Below are 24,813 nucleotides of genomic sequence, written 5' to 3' on the forward strand. Positions count from 1 at the left end.
TCACAACAAGTGGTATCAGAGCCCAAGGTTCGACTTGGGCTAGACACGAGGATGCATCAGCAGGCCCAAAACTTAAAGTTGTACACTGTAAGGCATGGAACTCCTAGCTCGGGGTGAGTCCTTGAGCAGACCCGGTCCAGGGTTAAATGGATGAAAGGCGTCATAGGTCTTGTGGGACAAAGACCATTTGTGTACTAGAACTGTTGATCAGGTGGACCCTTATCGATTGGGTGCCACAGTCTGGTGGGTCCTTTCCGGGTTGGATGCGAGACCGTTTGTGTTCTAGGACTTCTGAAGTGACGGACCCGGTCCAGGGTATATTGGATGCAGAGGATGTTCGATATGCATGTGTAGCAAATCCCCAAGAAGGGCACATGGACGGCTCGTGGTAGCATGGTGTGTCGGCTAAGGGGAGGTTATCAAGACTTGTGATGTTTCGGGTGTCTAGAAGTTGGGGCTGTAGAGTGGGAGAGTCCTCCATGGAGGTTAAGGTCCGAGTCAAAGATGATGGTCCTTGGTTTGAGGGGGGGATTGTTAGGGTACAAACCCTTGTCCCACATCGGTAGAATAAAGATGGAAGCTCATCTTTATAAGTGTCTACAAAATATAATAGTACGAGGCCTTTTGGGAAGGAGCCCAAGAGTAAATCCGTGAGGGCTTGGCCCAAAGCGGACAATATCGTACTATTATGGATTGTGGACACAGATGCAGCAGAGGCCCAACACGTGATATTCACGCTTCCGCACAACAGACCGAGACACCAAAAAAGAAAAATGACAACAAATAATCGGGACAGAGGAAGTATTACTTAAATAGTCAAATTGTGCTGAAGTCATTCCACATATTCTAACCACCCCTATGAGTAGCTATGACACTATGATTCTATCCATCTTTAATTGACGGACAAGGCTATATATCGGCTATCTTATGTAATATGTCAAGACATTTGTTGAAATTTCTTTATCATTACTAATTTGTTCTTTTTTGTTTAAGATGTTCTCATGTTCTTATGTTAGTCACTTAATAGTTAACATTGAAGGTAAGTCATAAGTGTTGTGCAAATAATAAAGAATGTAAGCGTAGCAATGTGCCAATTTTAGTAGTGTACACATGGAAGTACTGACTGTAAAAAAAAAAAAAAAAAAAAGTTGAATTTCCCTTGCCTTGACGAACTCTGTAATCCTTAGGAATAGGATTATCTTTCACATTATACTAAATGTATATCCCCCATGTTACTCTATTCACTAATGAATAGTAACTCCCACAATGAATAGTGTCATGTAATTTGGGTTGGGCTGTTCTTGTGCGGGTTTTTGTTTGTGTTTGCGGCGGGTTTATACGTTGGGTGTGTCCAGTACACTACTCACATGTCTTCCTCTTGGGCCTTTTCACTCTTCCCTTCAATGTCCTTTCCATTTCTCTCACAAGTCAATCACTGGTCCACAACTTCATCATTCTCCCCCATTCTGATCCACTCATTATCATCTCACTCAATTCATCGACCATCCATCTCCGTCAAACAATCTACGAAATCAAACCCTAGATCTATTCATCTCTCACCACTCATAAAACTACTGCTTAATCATCTCCCTCTACCATCGTTTTGATCATCTCGCTTCATCATCTCATCTCACCATCACCTCTAATCTTCACCATCATCGATTTGAGGTTAGTAACAGTAAGTCTTAATTTCTCATTTTTTTTTAAAAAATGTACCTGGGTTTGTTTTTCTCCCTTGAATATATCACACAATTGAATCTTATTTATCATGCTTTATGGGTGTTTCTTCCTGCTTTTTTTTAATCGAATGGTTTTGCTAGGTTGATCGGAGTGTGTTGAAAGGCTCATCGGAGTTTGGTTGAGCGGTCGGTTCATCTACTTACCAATTGTTCTCAGGTAATAGTTGTTCTTATTCTACCTTATTATTTACTCATAACCAATCTTTACTCGCAATTCCTTTTCATAACAATAGCAATTGCTATAGGGTTCGTTCTCTGCATCTCCTCTTCTTCTTTTCTCTTTAATTAATTTATACTTTTTAGTTTGTTCTATGGTGGTGATTGTTCTTTGGTATACTGTTATTTCTTTCTATTTTAGGTTTTCATTAGTTTTAGAATTATGGAACTTGATAGACGGAATTTTTGTTAGGTCATACCTATTTCTCAGTTCAACATTCTCATTCTTCATCGCCAAAGTGCTAATTCACTACTTTGCCTATCAACTACTCACTTTTTAATGTAATATTGCTTTCGCAGTTTGTTTGAGTATGAAATCCAGAAGCTTTGCCTATCAAGTATCAACTACTTTGCTATCAACTACTCATTCCTTCCAGATTTTCAATGTTTTGATTTTCTTGTTTTTTGTTGAGTGATTTATTCGATTCTGGGTGGTGAATTGAAACTAGATCTTTTACGAGTCGTTTGATGTGTCGTTTCAAGGACGATGGATTGTTTCTGAGAAATACTGATATAATGGTAACTTCTAATTTCCCTTATTTTGAGTCTTGTAGATGTTCGTTGCGTTGTATCATATCGTCGTATTTACAATGTGATTGTTGTAGATTTGAGACTATTACTCCCCCTCCCAATCATTTGTTTACGTTTTTTGTTGTGTAAAAAAACAATTGAGACGGAGGAAGTATAAGCTTTTGGGTATTGAGATAAGTTGACTACCTTCATCTAAATATCGATAATTTAGATACAGGAGCATGGCTCAGAATCAAAAAGTTGCTCAGTAAATCAAAGGGTTGCCGCAAGATTTTGTCCATAATTCTAAGTGATGATGCACTGAGGTATTCCTCATAAGTTGTACTTTTTCCGTTTGTAGCTCTTACAAATGATCATTAGATCAATATGTCGTCCTGTTCTATTTGTCAATTTTCATGGTCTAACACAAAGAACCAAGCTATAATTTTGAGTTCATATCACAATATGAACCAAGCTATTTTTAAATGGCAATGATTTATAGCCAAGTGTGTATGCCATAAAGAAATTTAGCGGTTAAATTCAGTTCACATTTCATTTAGACGGAAAGGGTACTTCGATTGCAAAAGATTAGCTTTGGCAAACAGTGGTGAATTAAAAGTTGGGTAAAGATTAGTTTCGGCCATAGGTTAGCTCGAGTTCGAGGTTATAAAGGGCTAGGTCACTTGGGTCTGGATTATTAAAGTTTTGTTCGGGTTACTCAAGTTATTTAGCATGTCTGCATTTTTTGGTCGTTGTGATCGGGTTAATTTGGGATAGGTAATTTCAGTTGTGTTAATTGAGGTTCGTACTTCGTAATGGACTTTAGGTTGAATGCTTTTTTGATTGAAGTTCTTTGCTTGTTTTGCTTTTCGATTTTGACACTGGTCATCTCATCTTTTCTTCTAATATGTACCTTTGTTGGGTTCATGTTTTTTATGTGCTTGTTTGATTAATTATTTCACATCTCTTTGAGATAATCAAATTGGTGGTTTGAATTTTTGTATAGGATCTACTAAGCCTTATCCTTGTCCACCCGAATCACCAAGACCTGCGGTCTTATCCTTCTCCAAGGCCTTGTCAGCTTCGTACACAAGTACTCACGGTGGGTTCTCGGTTTTCGAAAACATGCCAATGAATTCCTTCGCCCCGGTATACATGGTTTTTTCATGCCTTTTGTTATGTTTTCATTCATTATCTGTATTTGTCCTATTGTTGACCATGAAATGTTTGTTACGTGGTTCTTTTAAGGATATGACACAGCAAACTCCAACTCAAGAGCTGACTGCTGAAGATTTAGCTGGTTATGTTTGGTGTTTTAAGCACATCTTCAGAGGTGAGGTCTCAATGTTTACAGATATGAGATACAAATATGGAAGCAATATTTTTTGTTAAAAATAGAAAGTGTGCTAGGATTATTAAATGGTAGATGCCATCTATACAAAGCATTGGTTGTATATTAATATATCTGGTAATCACTAAATTTTTGCATAGGGAAACCTATGAGGCATATACTTGGAACCGGTTGGAGTCACTTTCTGACTTCAAAGAGATTATTCGCTGGTGATTCCTTTGTATTCCTCAGGTATGATATAAACAAGCGCTGAGTGTTACTTTGTTGCTAGATGAAAAATGTTTGAATCTCGGTGGGACATGAATTGATTGTTCTTTAGAGGAGAAAATTGGAAATTGCTGGTTGCAGTTAGACGTGTGGCTCATCAGCAGAACAACATGCCATCGTGTGCGATATCCAATCAAAGAATGCACCTTAGAGTTCTTGCCACTGCATCCCATGCGATCACCACTCAAACATTCTTTGTGGTGTACTATAAGTCAAGGTATGTTATTTGACGTTTTAGAGCATTTATGGAAGACATGTATTTAATTACAAATACGGTTTATTTTTAATTCTTGTGTGTTTCCGTTTCTTTTCCCGATACAATTGGATGATGGAGGTTCTAAGTGGTTTACTCCCCGAGTTATAAGAGTGGTAGGTGTTTATACTCAGTTCTTTGCTTACGGAATTGATGAATTGTGTCTATTTATTTCTTAGGCCGTAAGTTTTTATGACATTTTAGGCATAAAATTGACAGATTATCGCTAATAACTTCTAAAGGAAAAGGTGTCCCCTCATTAGCAGTTTTAGAAGTAAAGGTGGAGCTTAATGGAGATTGTACTTAGAAGCAAAGGTAGGGTACCTAGCCACCTACTAATAATCTGAATAGCAGGTAGTCATTTTAAGAAAGAAAACAAAGGGAAAGTGTAATAAAGGAAGAGGAAAGGGAAGCAGGAGGTAGGGGGGACGGTATGGTATAAACATAGAATAAGGAGTTAGGTGGGTTATGGTGGAAAAATGAAAAATCGAAGAAGAAAAATTGCATACTGAAAACGCAGTGTTTCAAGACATGTGATTTGTTTATTGTTGACATTGGGATTAACATACTCGAGTTAAGATTTTTTTTGCCCATCTCTCTTTGCTATAAATTTTGTTTGTGATTTTATTTATTAACGATTATGAATGAAATGTCTTTAAATAGTATAATTGAGCGAAATTTGCTGGAATAAGAGCTGCTTTATGTCTATTTATACCTTTGTTTGAATTTTTCCGATTTTAGTTTTCGACGACTATAGGTTGATTGTTATTTTATCTTAAGAGATTGAACTCACTTGCTGAAATTAGAGTTGTATTTGTTTATGTCCATTTTCTTAAATGAGTAAAAGGGGAAAGGAGTGATGGAGAGGAAAAGACGGAGAATGAGTGGTAAGAAGGAAACGTTGGAGGAAGTAAATGGAAAATAAAATAGGCCTAAAAGGATGTAACGTGAGTATTGGACTGAAACCTAGATTTTTTTGGAAAGAATTGAGCCCAGCACACAGACCCGCCTACCCAAGACCCAAACCCGCCCACTTAGAGTTCAACTATTCATTCTTCCATCTACTATTCAATGTTTTCATCCCAAATTCACTATTCATTAGTGAAGATTATGATCTCAAAGTTTGATCGTATAAATCGAGTTCAGGCCGGTGAAATTAGAGTTACTTATGTCTATCTATATGTTCGCTCAACTTAACTGTGGTCTTGGCATTTTAGTGTTAAAATTAGCCGATGAATTTAGTGTCCAGGTGATGCACTGATATCCCTTAAATTATTTTAGTTATGAGGCTCCATTGTTCTTTGATATGCTGAATTTACTTCAAAACTACGCTCCATTGTTCTTTGATATGGCATTTTAATGTGGTCATTTACGAAAAACTTTCCCCCAGTGTTCTTTGATATGCTGAATTTACTTCAAAACTACGCTTAAATCATTAAATTTTCTGGTTAATTGATCTATTTTGATTTTAAAATAGTTCTGGTTTTGTATATCTATCCCACTTGAACTAAGTTTAACAGGAAACGTCATACACCGGGCATAGGACTTTTGTAAAAGAAATTTGCTAATATAATGCTTTGGCGTCACGCTTCTGCTGATGCAATAGCAAACATGAAAGGTTCATAAAAGAAATTTAGGAAAAAAAACAAAGGGTTAGGAGTCTTGATAGGGAGAGGGGGAGGAGAGGGAGATAGATAGATGTTTTTGTTTTCTCGAATCGAGGTGGTGAGGAGGAGGGAGGGAACGTTGTGAGGCTGGTGAGGATAGTGGGAGAGGGTGGGACGCTAGGAGGGAACGAGTGGCGATTTTCTTTTTCTTTTTTTTTTTTTTTATGTTCAGATTGCCTTCGCTTGTGTGATTCTTGCATATGTGGAATTACTTGCATACCTATTATATCATCACAGAATCGCAAGGCAGGGGAGAAGCGGGTTTTTCTTGGTTTTGCTTAGTTTGAGAAGGAGAAAGACTGGAGGGAGGGAGGGAGGGAGGGAGGGAGGGAGGGAGGGAGGGAGGAAGAAAGACTCTTTATTTGGTTTTGTTCAGATTCAGAGGACGATAGGGTGGAAGAGGGGAGATGGAGGATGGTAGAGAGAGCGTTTGTACTTTATTTTGGGTGTTTCTGACACGAACCTTTGTCAAGTTGTTCATCTGTGCTAATATTGGTAGTACTATATTTTTATGTATCGTGTACTTTTATATTATCTTATACTATTATATGCCTCAAGTATTGTCATCTCACTTTTAGGTCGAGCTTATCTCACTTGATGAAGCAAAAAAGTTCTTGATTGGAGATTGCCTTGGGCGCTGTTCAGGAAGTCATTTGGCACTCACCCAGTTGTGATATGAAATAAGTAAATCTCCTTTGCATTTCCTCTTCTCTTCATTAATATTATATATAGGCATATTACTTCAGTGTCTGACTAACCATTGTGTTAGTGTCTTCAGTCAAGTGTCATAGAAAATTCTTAACCTAATAATGAAAGACTTTGGAGGTCACAAGTCATATCACTTACTAAGTAAATGAAACATTTCGTTTAATGGTGTACTATTACTATTTTTTGGTTCTACGCTTAGTACTTTGGGGAAGATTTATTTAACTTGGTCTGTGTGACGACCATCTCACACTACTAATCTAGAGAGAGAGAGAGAGTAGGTAGCCGTTACGTTGTTAAGTTTAACAAATCCACGAAAGGGAAAGTGGGAAAAAGGTCGCTGAGTTGATATTTTTTTACAAATATACACCAGAGGGAGGAGGGAAAGGTCATTGCGTTGTTAGTTTTAACAATTGCACGTGAGACCGGGGGAGAGTGAGTGAGATAGTTTTAGCAACTAATAGGAGCTTAGTACAAAATCGACAACCTATTCCAACTTAGGTATGATTGCAATACTCTTGATTGAATTTTACTCAATTTATCAGTATCGAGGTAGGATTGATTGAGGATAGTGTTGCGGTCCACCTAGAAGGTTGTAAATGCAATTTTGCGATTGTCTTTGACTCTAAGGAGTAGTGCTTGGATTTTCATGGTTGTATAATTGGCTGCTTAGGCCTCTTATTGATACATATAAGAATGATGAATTCATCTATTTGAACTTGATACCAACACAATGATCATCTTTAGCATATGCAAATAAACATATCAACATGCTGACAACCTAACTTTTTTAGTTGTACATGTTGCAATCGATTGTCGTAGTATGAGGAATAAGGAAGTTTCACATGTACCAGAGACATGGCTTCGTTGTTCCTGTTTTGCTGTTTTATGGTCTATGCGTGGGAGCCTAGGTCACTATTAAAGAACTCGTGACAATAGTTCTCAACTCTGGAATTTGTTTTTGGTAAGAGTGTTGAACAACTTAAGTAGTGTGAGTGTGGCATGGATTGTTAGAAGAGAGGCTTGTGGATAATTGAACTAAGACCTCTAACAATTACCTGAAATTTAACAACCAAATAACTTCACAAATTGGAATCAAACCCTTTCGTCTACGAGGGAATACATGTGAAGAATAATGCAGGGGGGAGAGGGAGGGAGGGAGAGCATCTTTGAGACCTTTCATAAGGGAAAAAAAATTAGACCAGGTTCCCTAAGCGTAGAAGATGTGGAAAATCAGTTGTTTTATCAACAATCTGGTCTTTGGCTACGGTGATAATGTTAGTTGAACAACAAACTTTTTCCCGTTACGTGTGCTAAGCTTATAGTTGATCGATCTTCAAAGTGTACATCTTTTTTACCGTAAAGTGTTATTTCGGGAGGCAAATCTCACAAGAAAATAGCTATCGTTTGCCCTAATGGGTGTGGGATAAGGTTCTAAAAAAAATTGCAGATATATCTGCTTGTATGAGACCAAGGATTCCAAAACTTTGATAATTTGTGGGGTAATGATCTAATATGTTGGCTTTAATTTTGCTTTTGTGGTGTAGTTAGTGTGAGTGGGATAGAGGCACTTTATGAGCTACACAGAAAGATCAGCAAAGCGGTGATCGATGACGGTCTCATCCCAAAGGTGTATGAACGTTATATATAAGACTTTGGTCGTTTTAAGTTAAATATTACGCTATTTATTTGCTCAAAATGTACTCACTCATGAAATGTTTCATCAATCCCGAGTTTAATATGGCAGTGATGTGATAGTAAACTAATAGTATCTTGAATGTAAGGCTCGGACCCCTAGCCAACCATTTCAGTCCCTCTATATTACCAGAAAATCCAGCACTTTACCATTTAATTTAGCTCTGTATGTATATAGAAAAGCAGAGTCACTGTCAATTTAATTCATGGCAAAAGAATGTTACTCTAGACTGCCCTTCAATTACCATAGTGGTTGATTTAGTCTACTTAAGGGCTATGCTATTCTGATTCATGCTGCAAGTGTTGGAATGACGCACTGAAAAATTATATTTACTGGCTATAAATGAAGGGTGATGTCGTGTAGGAGTCTTGAATTATCGAATACTTAACACGCGACCAAAGTGCTTGATTAGAGTAACATAGTTAAGGGCAGGACAGTTAGATTATTTGCAAAAACATACATGAAAGTTGTAAGGGAATTCTTGTTTGGGTTAGGAAGGAAGGAGAATGGTAGTAATTTCTTTGATTGCACTCTTCTAAATTCTAATACTTATTGCGTGCCTTATGTAACTTATAATGAAACTACCTATTTTGATTATGCAGTTTCTTTCAATCTGTATGATCTCAAGCAACAAGGTTTTATTGAGAGGGAACAAGTTAGTTGTTTTTCGGCAGGATAATCTCTTATTTCATTTTGTTGGCGAGCTCATATTTGTTTGATCTTTAGTGTGTACATTTTTTGAGAGTCGGGTGTTATTTCAGAAGGCAAATCTCATAATTTTGGGGAGGAAATAACTATTATTTGCCTCAACAAGTGTGGGAAAAAGCACCTTACTAAAACTGATATGAGTTGGAAAAACCTGCTGGTGAAGTTATTTATGCGGGATATTAGTAAAGGAGGATATCTTCTGATTCGAAAAACCTTGTAGATCTATGCAGAATATCTTTAGAAAAGCTAGAATACATTGAAGAATAATACCTCAAGGAATACTTCTACAATACCAAGTACATAACCAAGTAGTATCAAAGAAGCAAAAGAAAACTTGGGCATTATGTAGATGTTCAGTGGAAGCGACCATTGTTTGGATTAGAGAAGATGATAATTTTAGTTGTGAGACAAGTTATCCAATAACTGTTTTTGTTAACAATATTGTATAAAAAATACGTATTTTTAATTTATTATGTGTTCACATCTGACCAATTTGCTGGTGATTTAACATATACAATTCTTTTCTTATGTTAATATAATACTTAAGCACGTCCTTATTGTGTCATTAGACAATCCTTGCTTGAGAAATAGTTGGACTTATGGCGTGCATAGCCCACCAAAAGATGTGCTTATATCCTGATATTCATGCTCTTAACAAACTGAATGCAAATTATTTACACAAAAACTCCGGAGAGACGGTCTCTCAATAGCGTTATTGAGAGACCTCTCACATGATGGGGTGAGAGACCCACTTAATTTCTTTTTCTCTTATTATGTCTCCCACTAATTTAGTGGAGACGGTCTCTCATGAGACCTTGAATGTTTAACGCTAAAACACTAAGTTAATCAATTAAACATTTTAGGACAACCACTAAATAGTAACAAAGAAAGACAAAATAAATAATGGGAATACGCGCATGATAGCTCATTGTCTAACATATCTTGGGGGGCCGCGCGCATTGTGACAATAATTTCATTGTGATCGCCAATCAAAATTTACAAAAAACCAATCAAATCAAATCAAGATTCGTTACTATGCATTTAAAACGTAAACGATAAAAATATCTTGGGGGACGGCGCGCAGCGCGCGCCGGGCAGCGCGCGCCGGGCAGCCAACTAGTATAACTAAAGTTGTTTTTAACGTAAAATGTTAGATGACGACGAACAATGGAGCTTTCATGCACAAAAGTTGTGATGGTGTATTTGGGCTAAAATCTGCACCTTAGCCTAATAAGAAGCAAGCCCATTTGACTCCATCTGAAGAGCTGGGCCGTGGAAGTAGGTCAATCACAAGAAGCCCAAGAGCAAGGGGAGTCCTTGTGTTGTAAAGTTGTCAAGGAGAATCAGGGGGAGAATCCAGGGGAGATCAGGGAGAATAAGGCAAGAGACTTCGTTTATGGAAAGAAGTGTGGAAGGACTAATATTCCTTACCATAACAGAGTAGGATACATCTAGGGTTCTTACCCTATAAATAGTCAAGGAGGCAAACAAGAAAGTGCATTCAAGATCTCACGCATACACGCAACATATTGTGCTAGCTAGATTCACATACTGTCTCCATTGTACTCATTCTCATATTAACAAGCTAGTGCAAAGGGTATCGTCCCTTCCCGCGGTCGTTTCCCACATTGGGCTTTCCACGTCACCAAATCTCACGTGTCAACCTCTATTTACGTACTTAATTCCTTTATTTTACATTAAACACAAATATACGCTCAATACGCAACGAGTAAGACCGCATTGACCTCGCATAACCTAATTCGGTAAAAATTACCAAAACATGGTGTTTTTCAAATTCAAAAATGACGCTAAAGTACCACATAAAAATTTATTTAACAATATATAACTACAGATTTTTCGTGTATTGCACGGGTTACAAAACTAGTTTGTTGAAGAAAAGCCAAGGGAAGTAAAAAATAAATTGGGTTAGTAGGATGTACTGTGGGTTAGTTCGGAAACGGTTTGGGCATTGTAAATCTTATGATGGCCCCCCGCCCAAACCAACAACCACCTCTACGAGAAACCGAAAAAAAAAAGAGATTTTTAAAAAATGGGAGAGGTGGGAAGGAGGACGATGGAATGGGCGGCGCGTAGTGGACACCTCGCTGGAGTTCCCCGTTTAACTATCATCACGGCGATCGGCACGTTCGCGAAAGCGGTGACGGCGGTGATGAACAATACAACTGTACACAACGCCGACACTCTTCTCCATCTAGTTCGATCTCGTCCTGTCGGCGTTCCTCTCCTCACCGTCAGTAATCACATGTCCACGTTTGTCTCCTTTTCTCTTACTTTTATTCAATCTTTTCTTTTTGTTTGATTTGTGTCAAATATTATGCCAATTTGTTTTCATGTTATTGCTCCTTATTTTGATGTTTCAGTTATTTGTTTATCATGCTGTTCTAAATGCATACAGTTATTATACGAATAAATAAATGATCGAGATGGAGGGAGTAATTTCCGGCTTACTTAATGCTTTTTTTTTTAGGGTTGGTGAATGTTTTACCTTGGTTACAGGACCTTTGGTGGATCCTACACCGAATTGTTTCGTACTCTCTCCATCCCATCTATCTTGTGTCCTACTTTTGGTTTGAGGAATTATGATATGAGGACAAATTAATTTACTCCGTATGATGGAAGAATAGTTAATTAACTGGGGGGAACATTGGACGTTAACTCTTCTTTGTAAAATTAGAAAGGAGACGATTAATTTGGGGATACATTAGGAGGGAAGAGGGGACAATAAAAGTAGGACGGAAGAAGTACTACATTCTTACATACCAAATAAGAGAATATTATGAAAAATAGTGAAGTTCTTCACTGCGTTTCATGTTGCTGGTGAAAATATTAGGGTCTACAATAATGCTGTACCAAATTAAAATTTGCGTTTGCCATTGTGTCTTGGTTGAGGGGAGTCACATTTGTTATGCTGGCCGATTTGATCGCACAATATAGCTCACAAATATTCTCAACAAATGTCACACATGTCAAATGCCTTGTCTTTGGGGGAAGACACCCTTTCTATAGCTGGAAATAACTATCTTCATCCCCTAAACCACCTATTTGAAACACAGCCAAACCACGGCAACACCAACCCCACCCTCAAATTTCCTAGAGTAAGGAGTTTTCGAGAGTGGTGACGGGAGTATGTGGGGGTGGGGGTAAGGGTAACATAGGTATTCCTTAAATCTACTCCCTCTGAAAAGTTGAAACCTTTGAGAGAATATCCGTGAGTATAATTGATGTCGGATAGTGTTCTTGAGTATATAACAATCATATTTGTCAAGATGAGTGTTAAAACCAAGGGTGCCAACCGCCATTGCCATTGGACTAACTTCATTTTATTTGTTTGAGGGTGGCGCTTCAGCTTGTGGGGAAATTAATTTATCCTATCAATGTATTCAAGACTTAGGAGCTGGAAAAGGTGGGGTTAAAGTCTTTCCACTCATAAATCTGTAGCAAAAGTGTTTCTTAATTTTCCTGAAGAAAGACTTCATCTTCTTTGCCTTCAAATGATAGAAGCAGATTGTTTATTGTTTCCTTTTTGATGACTTGGTAGACCGTTTCTTACATGTATTTGCTCACTTCAGTGGATGTACAAATGGCTTAAGATTATCAATTTGTCACTTATCACAGTTATCAGTACAGGCTTGAGAAACAATGAAAGAACATAAAAGTAGCAAAATGTTGTGTAGTCATAATGTGTGACATTGTTTAGCATTTTTTGTATTTTGTTAAAGAGACTTGTTTGATTGTCGTAGCTGCTATTTGGACAGGTTAGATGATCCACTAATGTGGGGCTTCAAGGGATTCCCAATAACAGATGCAAGGTTGGCTAGATGGGTACTTGCTGCTGAAGACATATGCTTTAAAAATAAAATGTTATCATATTGTTTTCGGATTGGTGAGCCGTTTATAATGTCTCTCTGTCTTTTCGGTTATGGCAAGCATGAATTTGATCTTGTTTTCCTTTGTGGCACTCGTATTTTGTCTTTATGTGCACTGTGCGGTATCCTGTAGATGAATTTTCATTTTTTTCCTGTTAAATCTAACAGGAAAATTGGTTTAGCAACACTGCACGGACAATTTTTTTATTCGGAGTATGTCATTATTGCAAGCATATGAAATGTATAGTTTGGTATGATCATGCATTACTTTAAAAAGTACAATGAACTCTTAAACTAGGATGGAGAGAACTTTGGCTTAGTTTAAAAGCGTTCATCTGGTGCGCTTAAGCCCAAGGTTCAGTGAGGCACTAACCAAAATGCTTCAACGTGCCTTTTAGACAATGCGTAGGCGCGTAGCTAGTAAGGCGTGCAACTATGCAATTTCCACATCTTTCCCTTCTAGTTCTTTTTATTTGTCATTCTTTTTGAAACATTATCCCTAGGCCTAGCTTTCCCTCCTTAAGATTCTAAAAATTAGGTTTTATTACACAAAATTTTAGTCTTGACACTTGCAAAGTTGTTGGCAAAACAGTGCACCTCATGTCTATGAGACGTGCACCTTTGCTCCCGCCTTGCGCCTCCTTGTCACGCTCTCCTTCCCCTCAGTGCTCCTCACATAATTAAAACTAAGTCATGTTAGAGTATATTAGTTGCTGTAACATCTCAAGTGTAGCTTATTAGTCAGAGGTCACATATCTTGCTTTTCATTGAAGAGGATTATTCTTGTGTAATGATCTAGCTGTTTAAGATTTTATGAGGGCATTGATCTACTAAAGAGTAACACGAGGGCATAGATAGCTATATCAAACTAAAACGTTTACAATTACTGTTTCAATCTAGGATTAATGTGAGTTCAATTTGTACTAAATTTGTCTAACGAAGTAAGGTACCCGTGTGTATTTGCTTTTACAGAAACTTGTTAAGACTCTTTTTAATTTTAAACATGAGAGATCCTAGTATTTTAGTTTGCTTTTTTGCTCTATGTAGGGTATTTTTGACTGAAGGACCTGAGGTGGTTGTCTGGTGAAGTAAACTTGTACATTTAACAAGATTGTCTATGGATGTTCTATTAGATTCTCTGAAACATGTTCAATTTTAAACATGTTCTATTTGCGCGCGCGCGCGCGCGTGTGTGTGTGTGTGTGTGTGTGTGTGTGTGTGTGTGTGTGTGTGTGTGTGTGTGTGAGTCAAACATTTCATATGGTATAGTGGTGAAGACTGAAGACTATCATAAATTTCAATTCAAGAGCCTAAGATGAAAGTTTTCAACAGGGCCCAAAAGTGATTGAGACAGCCTAAGTTTCTTAAATGGTGGATGCACTCTGTTAAAAAGTCGTGCCTGCTATTTGCTTTTCCTACACTTGCGGAAGATGTCATTTGGGAAGAGATTACGTAAAGGGCAAGCATATTGCCACTGGGGCCGTGTACAACACCGCGAAAATGCCAAGATATTATAGGGTAGTGAGGTATATTGAGCTTTATTTTGGGTACATCAAATCCGATATTCCAGTGGCATAAGATATTAGGCCAGTGGAAATAGGGCTTCCCTACATAAAACTTCATTTGTTTTCCGTACATTGGGTGTCTCATTTGCTAGTTGCAATGTTTTTCAGTTGCAAGGAGACGTGTTGGATCATGTTATTGTTGGGTTTTTTCACAAGAGAACGATGCTTGTGATAACTGAAAATTTTCTTTAGCTTTAGCAGATTTTCGTGGATGAAATGCATGTGAGTTGGGCTTTCATCTGAAGTCTGAACAGAGTAAATGCCACAGGAAAATGCATTCCAATAACCAGAGGTGGTGGAATATATCAAGAACACATGAATGAAGCCCTTGAGCGTTTAATTGATGGAGAATGGGTATGGCCCTGCTATTCTCAATCCTTGTGCTGTAAAAGTACATCTTGACTTGCCAGCAAGCATCCCTTGCTATTTTGCTTATTATGATGCTATCTTGCTTAGTATTTCCACTGGATCACGACTGTCTTCATGTACATTTGACTTTCAAAACACCTGTTTTCTTACTGCCATACAACTCCTGATGTTTGTAAAGCTATTCATCTTTAGTGGATAATATATAGAATTTACTGCAGCATTGGAGTAATCGTTGTGTATAATATATAGAATTAAATTTTATTGAAAGATCTTTAAATTACTGAACTTGTGAGTGTAAGAGTTCCGAGGAATTCATTGAATATTTATTTGAGGCAGATTACCACTCTTAATTAACATGGGTAAAGCTGCTTGACAGTAGCAAATCATAAAGCTCCTTTCCTGAAACTGTAGCCTTTCTTCATATCCATGTTTGCTGCTTACCTTGAAAATGTCCTTGATCGTTCCTGAACAGCTGCACACATTTCCTGAAGGGAAGGTGTCACAAGAGGACGCTCCTATACGACGCTTGAAATGGGGAACTGCTAGCCTTATTGTCCGTGCACCAGTGACTCCAATAATATTACCTATTGTCCATCATGGCTTCCATCAGGTAACCCCTCAGGGCACCCATCTATTACTCGTTTACTGTTTTAAGATGTATAGACGAATCGACGATGACCATTAATTTTTCCAAATAGATGTAGAGTTACAACGCACGGCTCTTACTAGTTATAGCTCTTTAAATTGTGGAGAAGCATACATTTGATGCAATTTGTGGTATATTCAATTTTGGTCATCTGTATACAGCCCGACAGCCGTACGACCATTCTGTGTGACAGGAATAAGTAAGGCCGGCAGGCCGCCTTTTTATGACCTTCCTCACCCTGCCATTTGCGGTATTCGTTGTAATGTTGTATTTGCATAGTTAATCCTGACAACTATATTCATAGTATCATCTATAAAGGTTAAAACAAAGGTATATTGTGAAAAATGTATTGGTTAATGTTGACCTAGCTTGACATGCTAAGTCAAATAAGACGATGAAAAGGGGATAGAGGGAATAAAAATGGGTTCATCATTGTTGTGCTCACATTCCGGGATGTTGTTTGCTCTCATGTGTTTCAGGTAATGCCAGAGGATTACATGTTCGGTAGGAGACCACCATTTCCGCTTAGCAATAAGCACATTAAGATAGTTGTTGGTGACCCGATAGAATTTGATCTTCCGAGACTAAGGGAGACTGCATTAGCAGAATCTCGTGATGACTCCTCTCCTAGGCTTGGCTGGCCAAATATCTCACCTTATAAGTTAGACGAAGCAGCTCAAAGATGGCTGTATTCGACCATATCAGAGAAGATACAAACTGCTATGGAAGGCTTGCGGCTATTTGGCAAAACACTTGATAAACCTGAGGATTGATAGCCTGTCCCGTTTCTCCTCCAGCGAGTTTTATGGGAGAGACGGTCTCAACTTGTATAAGGCGGTCCCAAATGCTTACGTATTCTTCATTTTTTATTATGTGCTCCCTATGTTTCACTCATTTGTTTATCTTTATTTAAAATTCTCCTAAATAATAAAGGTATACAATTGATTGGGAGGGAGGGAGTAGTTGATTTGTTGGTCTAGCTAGTGGCAGTGTGGCAGTGTGGCAGTGTGGCAGTGTGGCACTGTCTCATAGAATTCTGTCTCTCACGAGATACATGTTTTCAATCATCTCTTCAATTGCATAGGATAGATTACATAGAGATGGTTAAAGCTCTGTTACAAATGTGTAGGAATAGGATGGTTAATTTATTTATGGAAAATTCTACGTTGTACCCCGAAATTTCCGATTTTCATGTTGTACCCATACATTTTCCAAATTTTATGGTGTACTACTAAACTTTATACATTAATTTATATCATGATCTTATTAATTGTATTTGCTAACTTAGTTCATTAGGTGATCAATTAAATCGCCTCTTTACTATTTCAATTACCCATTAACCTACTTATTTACCTATTAAACTACCGAATTATTCATTAATCCACCCAATATTATATGTATCTAGCTAATAATTCATGGAGTCTCCATTTTAATTTCATACTTCATAATGGTGTTTTTTAATAGTAGTTTGGGCTTATTGAAGCTGATTTGTGATAATTCTCATAGAGGATGATAACAGATATTAATGAGTCAAATGGAGGTCGAAGTATGGTTGCTTGAGGGATAAATTAGTGAAGAGTTGAAGGAGGTCCTGATGGAGAATAAATAAGCAGTTCAAGGGTACAATAAAGAATAAAAAATGCGCGAAAGTGGTAATTTACTCCCCTAACTTTTTCAATAATGAATTAAGTCCTTTAACTTTCAATTGTACCAAAATTAAAAAGATAAATTGTCACTTTCGCGAAAAAAAAATATGTAGGGGTATAAGACCCTGTTCTTTCGGACTGAAAGTGTCTGAACTGAACTGAATGGAGCTGAACTTAATAGAGCTGAACTGACTGAACTGAAATAAAAATAAAAGATTATAATAATAATAATAATAAAGTTAATACCAATAATAATAAATATTATAATAATATTATTCATTATTATTATTAATATATTAATATAATGTAATAATAATCTAATAATATATATATATATAATAATAATAATATATTAATATAAATGATAACATTATTAATAATAATATAATATTAAATAATACAATATATTAATTATAATAACTAAAAAATAAATACGATAAGTATAATATAATATAAATATTATAAATAATTTTAACAATTAATAATAATAATAATAATAATAATAATAATAATAATAATAATAATAATAATAATAATAATAATAATAATAATAATAATAATAACAATAATAATAACAACAATAACAACAATAAGAACAACAATATAAGAATAACAACAACAATAAGAACAAGAACAAGAAGAACAATAACAATAACAATAACAATAACAATAACAATAACAACAATAACAATAACAATAACAATAACAATAATAATCTCTCCTTCTTTCTAACCTCTCTCTAGAAACTCTCTCAAATCTGCGATTTAGGCGTGGTTCACCCTACTTTTTTTCGCCATGGTTAGGGGTCGGAGAGGTCGACCGCCTCTGCATCCTCAACCACCATGGTCGTCGGAATCCTTGGATATGAGCGATACTGAAGTTGTAGACACTAAATTTGTTGACACTAGCTCCTCGGAACCTCAATCGATTGTACCACCGAAGACGACTTTTGCTGAGCTCTTTAAGGGGTCTACTTCTAGTGGATCTTCAATTCGTCGGCTGAGAAGGCTTCTAAAACTCGTCCGCTAGATCAATTTTCTAATGCCTCAAACAAGGGTATGCCTTTATCTTATGTGAAACCTAAAATTGATGTGGAAATTGAAATTGAGGAAACTGATATTGCTGATGAAATTGAGTATTGGAGAAACACCCTTGTTGGTACAGTGTTAGGCCGTCAAACCACCTTGGCTGATACGCAGTCTCTAGTAGCTAAGTCGTGGAACCATGTCGTAGCACCAGAGGTTCTATACTTTGCTAAGGGATGGTTTTATTTCCGTTTTGCTACAGAAGAGGACTGTGAGAAGATAATGAATGATTCATGGAACATGAATGGTTTTCCTCTTGTTCTTAAAAACTGGAGTACCACTGTGGTTGAAGAGTTACATGTTGTGTCTGCCATTCCAATTTGGGTCAAATTCCCTCACCTTGACCCTTGTTTTTGGTCTAGCAAAGGGCTGAGCAAACGTTGCAAGCTATGTGGGTAGGCCAATTTGCGCTGATGAGTATACGACTAATAAGAGCAAGTTAGCCTTTATTAGAGTTCTTATTGAGGTTGATATATCTAAGGACTTACCAACCTCAGTCAGCTTCAAAATGCCATATCGTGGTACGGTTGAACAGAAAATTGAATACGAGTGGATACCTTATTTTGGTCACTCATGTAGGCGTATTGGACACACTAAAGACAAGTGCAGGGCTGGAATGCCACCTAGGAAAGTGTATCGAGTGAAACAAACTCAACCTCAACCAGAGGCAGGTTCACTTCCTAAGGTGATTGTACCTCAGCCTACACAACCTACATTTGCTACATGTTCTGGTGTGGTGCAGGAAAAACCTGTTCATGTAGTTAATCCTACAGCTATTGAGGAACCAGTAGAGGGTGACCATACTCCCCCTACTCACCACCTTGATGATAGTAGTCCTAAATTACATAGCAAGGAAATTGTTGCTGCTACGGATTCTGTTGCTATTAACCTTGATAAATGATTTCAAACCCTTGAGGGCCTGAATGCTGATAAGGGAAATGAGACTCAGGATGTTGTGTTGGAGGCAGAATTGGACCCTGGAGGGGTCATTGCTCAATGATCTTTGCTTCTTGGAATATTAGAGGGCTAAATGACCCTCTTAAGAAAAAGGAAGTCTTTGATTTCTTGCTGCTCAATAAAGTGGATTGCAGGGCTATTTTGGAAACCTGTGTGAAAGGTTCTAATGCTGGTTCTATTGCTAAAAAGTTTACTAGTTACTCTTTGGTGGATAATTATAATGCTCACTACAATGGTCGTATATGGGTTCTGTGGAATCCAAGAGTGGTTTCTTTAACTGTTTTGGCTTCTAAGGCTCAGTTTATGCATATTCAAATGGGCTTTGGACACGTGACTGACGCGACGTAGACACTATACGGATGCAAAATGTAGACTTAGGTTTGACTGACGCGACCTAGGGATGAATTCGATACGACGCAGGGATAACTTTGCCTAAGTATGCGCAACCCCTAGCCGAGTGTGGGTGACAATGCGTATCAGTTCCAAAGGTAGAAGAATCGCAAGAATGATGACGGTATATAAAGGCAAGGCATGAGCCATGGATTGGCTGTTTACTGGGACATCTTCATCGTTTGCTGTAAAAGAGGTCCCTCTTGAGGCACGATAACTTGGAGAATCGATTTAAGACCATTAACATCGTCTGGACCGAGCACTAGTTCGACTCAAATGAGAGAGGAATAAATGGAGGGTGGCATCTCGGAAGAGAAGCCCCCAGGATGAGAATATGACTCTGGAATTTGGGTAAAAAGAGACTGAGCGACAATAAGGAGCCCCCAGTATAGAGGTGTTGGTTGTGGAAGGGATGTTAATTGAGGTTGAAAGTTGATAATTGAGGTTGAAGGTTGATAGTTGAGGTTGAAATTTGGGATGGTTGCGTCCTTGAGGACTGCCCACGTATTCACGTAAAGTGGTGAAATCAAACCAGATCGTAGTTCTGAGGTTTGGTTAATTTTGTTTGGGTGTTGTGGTTGTATCTCTCTTGTGTAAGAAAGGACTGCCTACGTATCCACCTGAAGAGCTGAAATCAAACCATGCTCGTAGTTCAAGTGTGTGCCTAAGCTTATGTTGTCAGGACCTTAAAGTGCATGGATCACAAGGGTATATTCCTTTGGTGACTCGAAGAATTGATTTGAGATAACTCCCTCTGATCATAGACCAAAGAGGTATAATTAAGTTTGTAAAAATTTCCCTGTCGTGTGAGCACTCCTAAAAATGGACCCTAAGGATGGATATGGGTATGTCCCGTTTTGGGTAGCAAAGTATTGAAGACTCCGTGTATGGGTCAAGGTGAAGCTGGATTGGATATTTGGAATGTGGAGCTTGGACATAAGAGGCTTTGATGAATAAATCTTTGGAGCTTGATTTTGTGGAGTTGAGGCTTGATGGGATTATGGCTTGTAATGTGGCTTGGAAATGGAGTCTCTTGGCTTGATGTAGCCTGAGCACATAAAGGTAGGTTAAAATGACGTGGGTTCAAGTTTCCATATCTTGGCCCTAAAGGATGGGTATACTTGACAAGCTTGAGAGGATTCTCAAAATTCCTAACTATCTCCCTGCAACGGTCTCGAGAAGGACTTAGGGTATGTGAAAGGCTAAGTAAGGGTGCTAGCTGACCATCTTCATCGATGTCTTGATTCTATATAGACTTCAACAGTATTCTGTATTTGATTTCAGGGTTGTTCTTGATTCAGACTCAGATTCTTGATCTGGAATATATCTCGGCTTTTTGCTCAGATTCTTGATTCAGTTTTTGGAGATAACTTTGACTTTGGATATTGATATTGACTTGCTTGATTGAGCCTTGTTCTTTTGACTCTTTTGTCTTGGATCACGGGCACAACTGCGGCCTTGGATATTGATTTTGGTCATTTCTCTTGATTGAGCCTTTGTCTTTGATTATGGCTCGTATCATCTTGGATTTATTCGCTACCATGTATTTGAGTCAGACTAGCACCTTTGGTGTGAAACGGGTTGGTCTTAAGTAACACGGGTTGTTTATTGTGGGGAATGGGCTTGCCTTCTATCATGGATCGTTAACAAGGGAGATGGTCTGGATTCGTCCTAGAATCTCTTGAGATAAACTCGTGCTAAACTAGGGTTATAACAAGGTTTCTATTGCCAGACATAGAATAGGTAAGGAAAATGAACACGGAGTTTCAGGTCCTCTATAACTTGGAATGGAACATCATCTAAGTGCACTCACATCAACTGACATGCGTTGTTGTTTGTTTTAAAATGTCTCAAATCAATTCTTGTTATCACAGGAAATGGTAAAGGAAGAGATATGAAGAATATGTGGATTGAAAAGAGTGTACTTTTATTGAAATGGATAATGAATGTATATAACATAGACTCGAGAAGACACGTGACTCGTGGGACAGCCCCCAGATTGTCACTAGAAATGGACACGAAGAAAGATACTAGAACAATTGGGGAAAGAAAGCCTAACACTCGTACTCGGACCCGGACTTTGACTCGATCTTAGATCTAGACTCGTAATCATCGGCCCACGCTTGAATATTTACTCTTTCTGCAACTGCCTTCGACATCTGGCTTTGAGCATTCACCCATTTGAGCACCTCGTCCTTATCATTGGGAACACTGGAAGGATAACAATCAAGAAGAATTTCTTGATAAGTGGCATATCCATGAGGATTGCCTAACTTGCCGTGTGGGTTAAAAGTTGAGAGGGATAACTTCCCGCTTTCGATCATATCTTGGATCATATGCTTGAGCTTATAGCACATCTCAGTATCGTGTCCTTTGCCCCGTAATGTCGGGGGCAATAGACGTTCTCATCCTGAATTTAGATCTCTTTTCTGGATCTGGTGTAGGACCGACAGGCTTCAACATTCGTCGTTCTATGAGTCTCTGAAGGGCATCGGTGTATGTAATACCAATGTTGGTAAATTTCCTAGGGGGTGCATCCTTCTTGTCGAAAGCCTTTGTAAATGACCTTAGAGAATTGTTAGGTTTCTTTGATGAAGGCTCCATGAGGTTGCCTTTGTTGATTCTGATTCTTGGATGAGAAGAACCAGGAATAGATCCCTCACTTATTTCTTTCTCCTTAGGACTGTCAAGTTGAGGGTTTGTCTGGACACTTTTTATCTTGAGAGGTTGGGCATCAAGCTTCTTATCCATTCCAGCAAACTGGTTCTCCATATTGGAAAGTCGAGAGTTTAGGCTATCAATGGCTCCTACTATCTTGGAAAATTTATTGTTGAAGGCAATGGAAAGCATGAGCATTCCACTTTGGATATCGTCATCTTCAAGGACATTGATCTCTTCGCTATCAAGAGGAGCGAGGAGGTGAGAACAGTCTAGGAATGATTCTTCATGGTCATGTTTAATGATATTAGACCCAAGTGGGCCGGTCTTCTTGGATTGCTTGACGGAAGGTGGCACAGGAAGCTTGCCATCCTCGATCATATCTTGAATAATATGCTTTAGACAAAAGCATTCCTGCGTATCATATCCCCTACCTCGATGGTACTGACAATATGAATTGCCCTTCCACCTAGGGAATATCTTTTCAGGGTCTGGGGTTGGACCAATTGGATGAAGTTTTCCCTGGGAAATCAGTCTTTGTAGAGCCACTTCATATGTGGTTCCGAGGTCAAGAAATTCCCTAGGAGCTCGTTCCGGCCTTATGGGTGGAGTTTCCAAGAGGTTGACTCCCTTGTCTTCATTGGCCTTCTTAGATGGGTGAGTTGTGTTGAAGCTATGACCTGGCCTTGGGGCACGAGAAGATGGTAAAAGGTTTCATCATGTCTACCTTGTTTTCCATATTGATGACACGAGTGCTCAAGTCTTCGACGGTGGCCTGAAGCTTAATGACTGTAGTACTTAGTTCTTTGACGACGACAGATAAACGTTATTGAACATTTTCATTGGAAATTGCAGAATTCCTACCGAGAAGAAAATAACGCGCGTTACAACTTGATTTGACATGGGATCACGCATACTAAGGCGACAAAAAAACGATATACGACGAGACGAGATGGGATAACTAGACTCTTGACTTGTGAAATCATGAAATGTCATGAGTGACTTCTCGTGTTTGAATTCACGGTGCTTGACTTTGACCTTAGACTCGAGTGTTGACTTTGACAGAGTGACATTTATGTGGTTGACTTGATTGACGGGATTGATGACACGTGTTGATTCTAGACTCGAGGTTTGCTTATAGGTGTTAAGAAGATTGTTGTAGTTTAGACTCAAATATGAGGCCCATTGAGACTCGTGTGTTAAGCCTCGGAACGTGTGACTCGAGGTGTCGAAAATGCTTAGATCCTAACTGAATTGGGGTAAGGGGGTCCAAAATGACAGCGTGACGCCTTAGGATTTGACTTGAATTTTTGAAAAGAGCCAAAATATAAATGAAGACGGTTTCATGACTCGACGGAGTTTCGACTAGGACATAGTCGGTTTGAATTTTGACTCTAACTTAGCCCAATTGAATTTACATATTCACATTTACATGGTTGGAAAAATATTTTGAATAAAACGTTTTTTTTTTGACTTTTTTTTTCGGTTTTTTTTTTAGTTTTTTGGTTTTGCACGGGTTTTGAAATGGGTTTGAGGCCCGAAGTTTGACTCAATATTTGGACAGAGTTTCAACTCATTTTGCGCTGTTTTGAAAATGTTTATATTTTGAAAAGGATTTTATTTTACAAAATTTTGTCATGGTTTTATTTACAAAAAGGTGATCACGTATTTATACAAACATATATACATGCATTATAACGGTATGATGAGTGCATTTAGAAGGGTTTTGGTTTAAAGGGTGGGTTGCCATACCGAACAATCAAACCCGGGGTCTGTGGAGAGGCTCGTGCCAAACAGGAGTAAGGCCGATTCCTAGTCCATTCCCTCGAGTAGTGAAAGCCCTTGATACAAACAGGAGTAAGCATCATGGTATGATTGACGTCAATCGCTATTCATCCTTAGGCCCATATAAGAATTTGGACGTTCCAGACGGGACGATTGGTCGAATGGGTTGGGTTGGGCCTAGGAAGGCCGAATAAAACGATCTAGGAAGATCGAGTAATGAAAACCGACAACTGTCTCGTATAAACTATTCCCTAACCTTGTTCAAGTTTCACCCTTGGCAACACGTAAGTGTATTATTCCCAAGCGAAGTTGCCAAACTGTGGACGCGGGCCCACGGGGGTCGCTCTGTGAAAACGAGCAAGCTTTGCATTTGTGAAGTCGCCACCAATTTATTGTGGAAAATTGAAAACCGTTCGAATACCTCATGCCACGTCAAGACACAAAGTAGTGACATGAACACCAAGAACTCGTTACCCTTAACATTCTATGTCTAGAATGACTCTCGTGGATGCCAATAAACACGGATGTTCACAGAGATCTAGAGTAAGGGGTGAGGGTACGTATTAGGAAGCTCTTTTGATCGAACACCTAATCCCGCCCGCCTCGATAGCGGCCTCTACTAATGATTAGGAAAGTTATTCATACTCGATATGTTGTCGATTATATGCATGCAATGCAACATCCAATAAATTAATCATAACATGTGAGAATTA

General features: G+C 38.3%; 2 protein-coding genes across 10 annotated transcripts; both read left to right on the forward strand.

The window, feature by feature from the left end:
- Positions 1-1,365: 1,365 nt before the first annotated feature.
- On the forward strand, positions 1,366-9,604 carry LOC141586878 (auxin response factor 9-like). Of its 9 annotated transcripts, none has more exons than XR_012519642.1 (12): positions 1,366-1,668; positions 1,821-1,896; positions 2,256-2,474; positions 2,698-2,791; positions 3,472-3,614; positions 3,714-3,798; positions 3,957-4,047; positions 4,136-4,300; positions 6,582-6,687; positions 8,256-8,338; positions 9,007-9,059; positions 9,219-9,604. XR_012519642.1 is itself a non-coding variant. In XM_074408274.1 (8 exons), the coding sequence occupies exons 3-8, from the start codon at positions 2,424-2,426 to the stop codon at positions 8,257-8,259; spliced, it is 492 nt and encodes a 163-aa protein (XP_074264375.1). In that variant the 5' UTR covers positions 1,366-1,668; positions 1,821-1,896; positions 2,256-2,423; the 3' UTR covers positions 8,260-8,323. The 9 variants fall into 9 exon arrangements, 1 of the variants encoding a protein (XP_074264375.1); XR_012519644.1 differs by lacking the exon at positions 9,007-9,059 and having other exon boundaries at positions 2,256-2,293; positions 2,405-2,474; positions 8,256-8,340; XR_012519643.1 differs by lacking the exon at positions 9,007-9,059 and having other exon boundaries at positions 8,256-8,340.
- A 1,460-nt stretch (positions 9,605-11,064) lies between these two features.
- On the forward strand, positions 11,065-16,837 carry LOC141586879 (N-acylphosphatidylethanolamine synthase-like). Its single transcript, XM_074408275.1, has 5 exons — positions 11,065-11,383; positions 12,889-13,016; positions 14,833-14,918; positions 15,406-15,543; positions 16,059-16,837. The coding sequence occupies exons 1-5, from the start codon at positions 11,163-11,165 to the stop codon at positions 16,350-16,352; spliced, it is 867 nt and encodes a 288-aa protein (XP_074264376.1). The 5' UTR covers positions 11,065-11,162; the 3' UTR covers positions 16,353-16,837.
- The last annotated feature ends 7,976 nt before the right edge of the window (positions 16,838-24,813 follow it).

The sequence above is a fragment of the Silene latifolia genome, chromosome 6 (genome assembly GCF_048544455.1).
Source record: "Silene latifolia isolate original U9 population chromosome 6, ASM4854445v1, whole genome shotgun sequence".
Taxonomy (NCBI): domain Eukaryota; kingdom Viridiplantae; phylum Streptophyta; class Magnoliopsida; order Caryophyllales; family Caryophyllaceae; genus Silene; species Silene latifolia.

Excerpts from the sequence above, each read along its gene's own strand:
- LOC141586878 (XM_074408274.1), top strand. The coding sequence starts at position 2,424 with ATGTGTCGTTTCAAGGACGATGGATTGTTTCTGAGAAATACTGATATA. Across the intron at positions 2,475-3,471 it reads TGAGAAATACTGATATAATG|GATCTACTAAGCCTTATCCT; the intron begins GTAACTTCTAAT and ends ATTTTTGTATAG. Across the intron at positions 3,799-3,956 it reads TTTTAAGCACATCTTCAGAG|GGAAACCTATGAGGCATATA; the intron begins GTGAGGTCTCAA and ends ATTTTTGCATAG.
- LOC141586879 (XM_074408275.1), top strand. The coding sequence starts at position 11,163 with ATGGGAGAGGTGGGAAGGAGGACGATGGAATGGGCGGCGCGTAGTGGA. Across the intron at positions 11,384-12,888 it reads GTCAGTAATCACATGTCCAC|GTTAGATGATCCACTAATGT; the intron begins GTTTGTCTCCTT and ends CTATTTGGACAG. Across the intron at positions 15,544-16,058 it reads TCCATCATGGCTTCCATCAG|GTAATGCCAGAGGATTACAT; the intron begins GTAACCCCTCAG and ends CATGTGTTTCAG.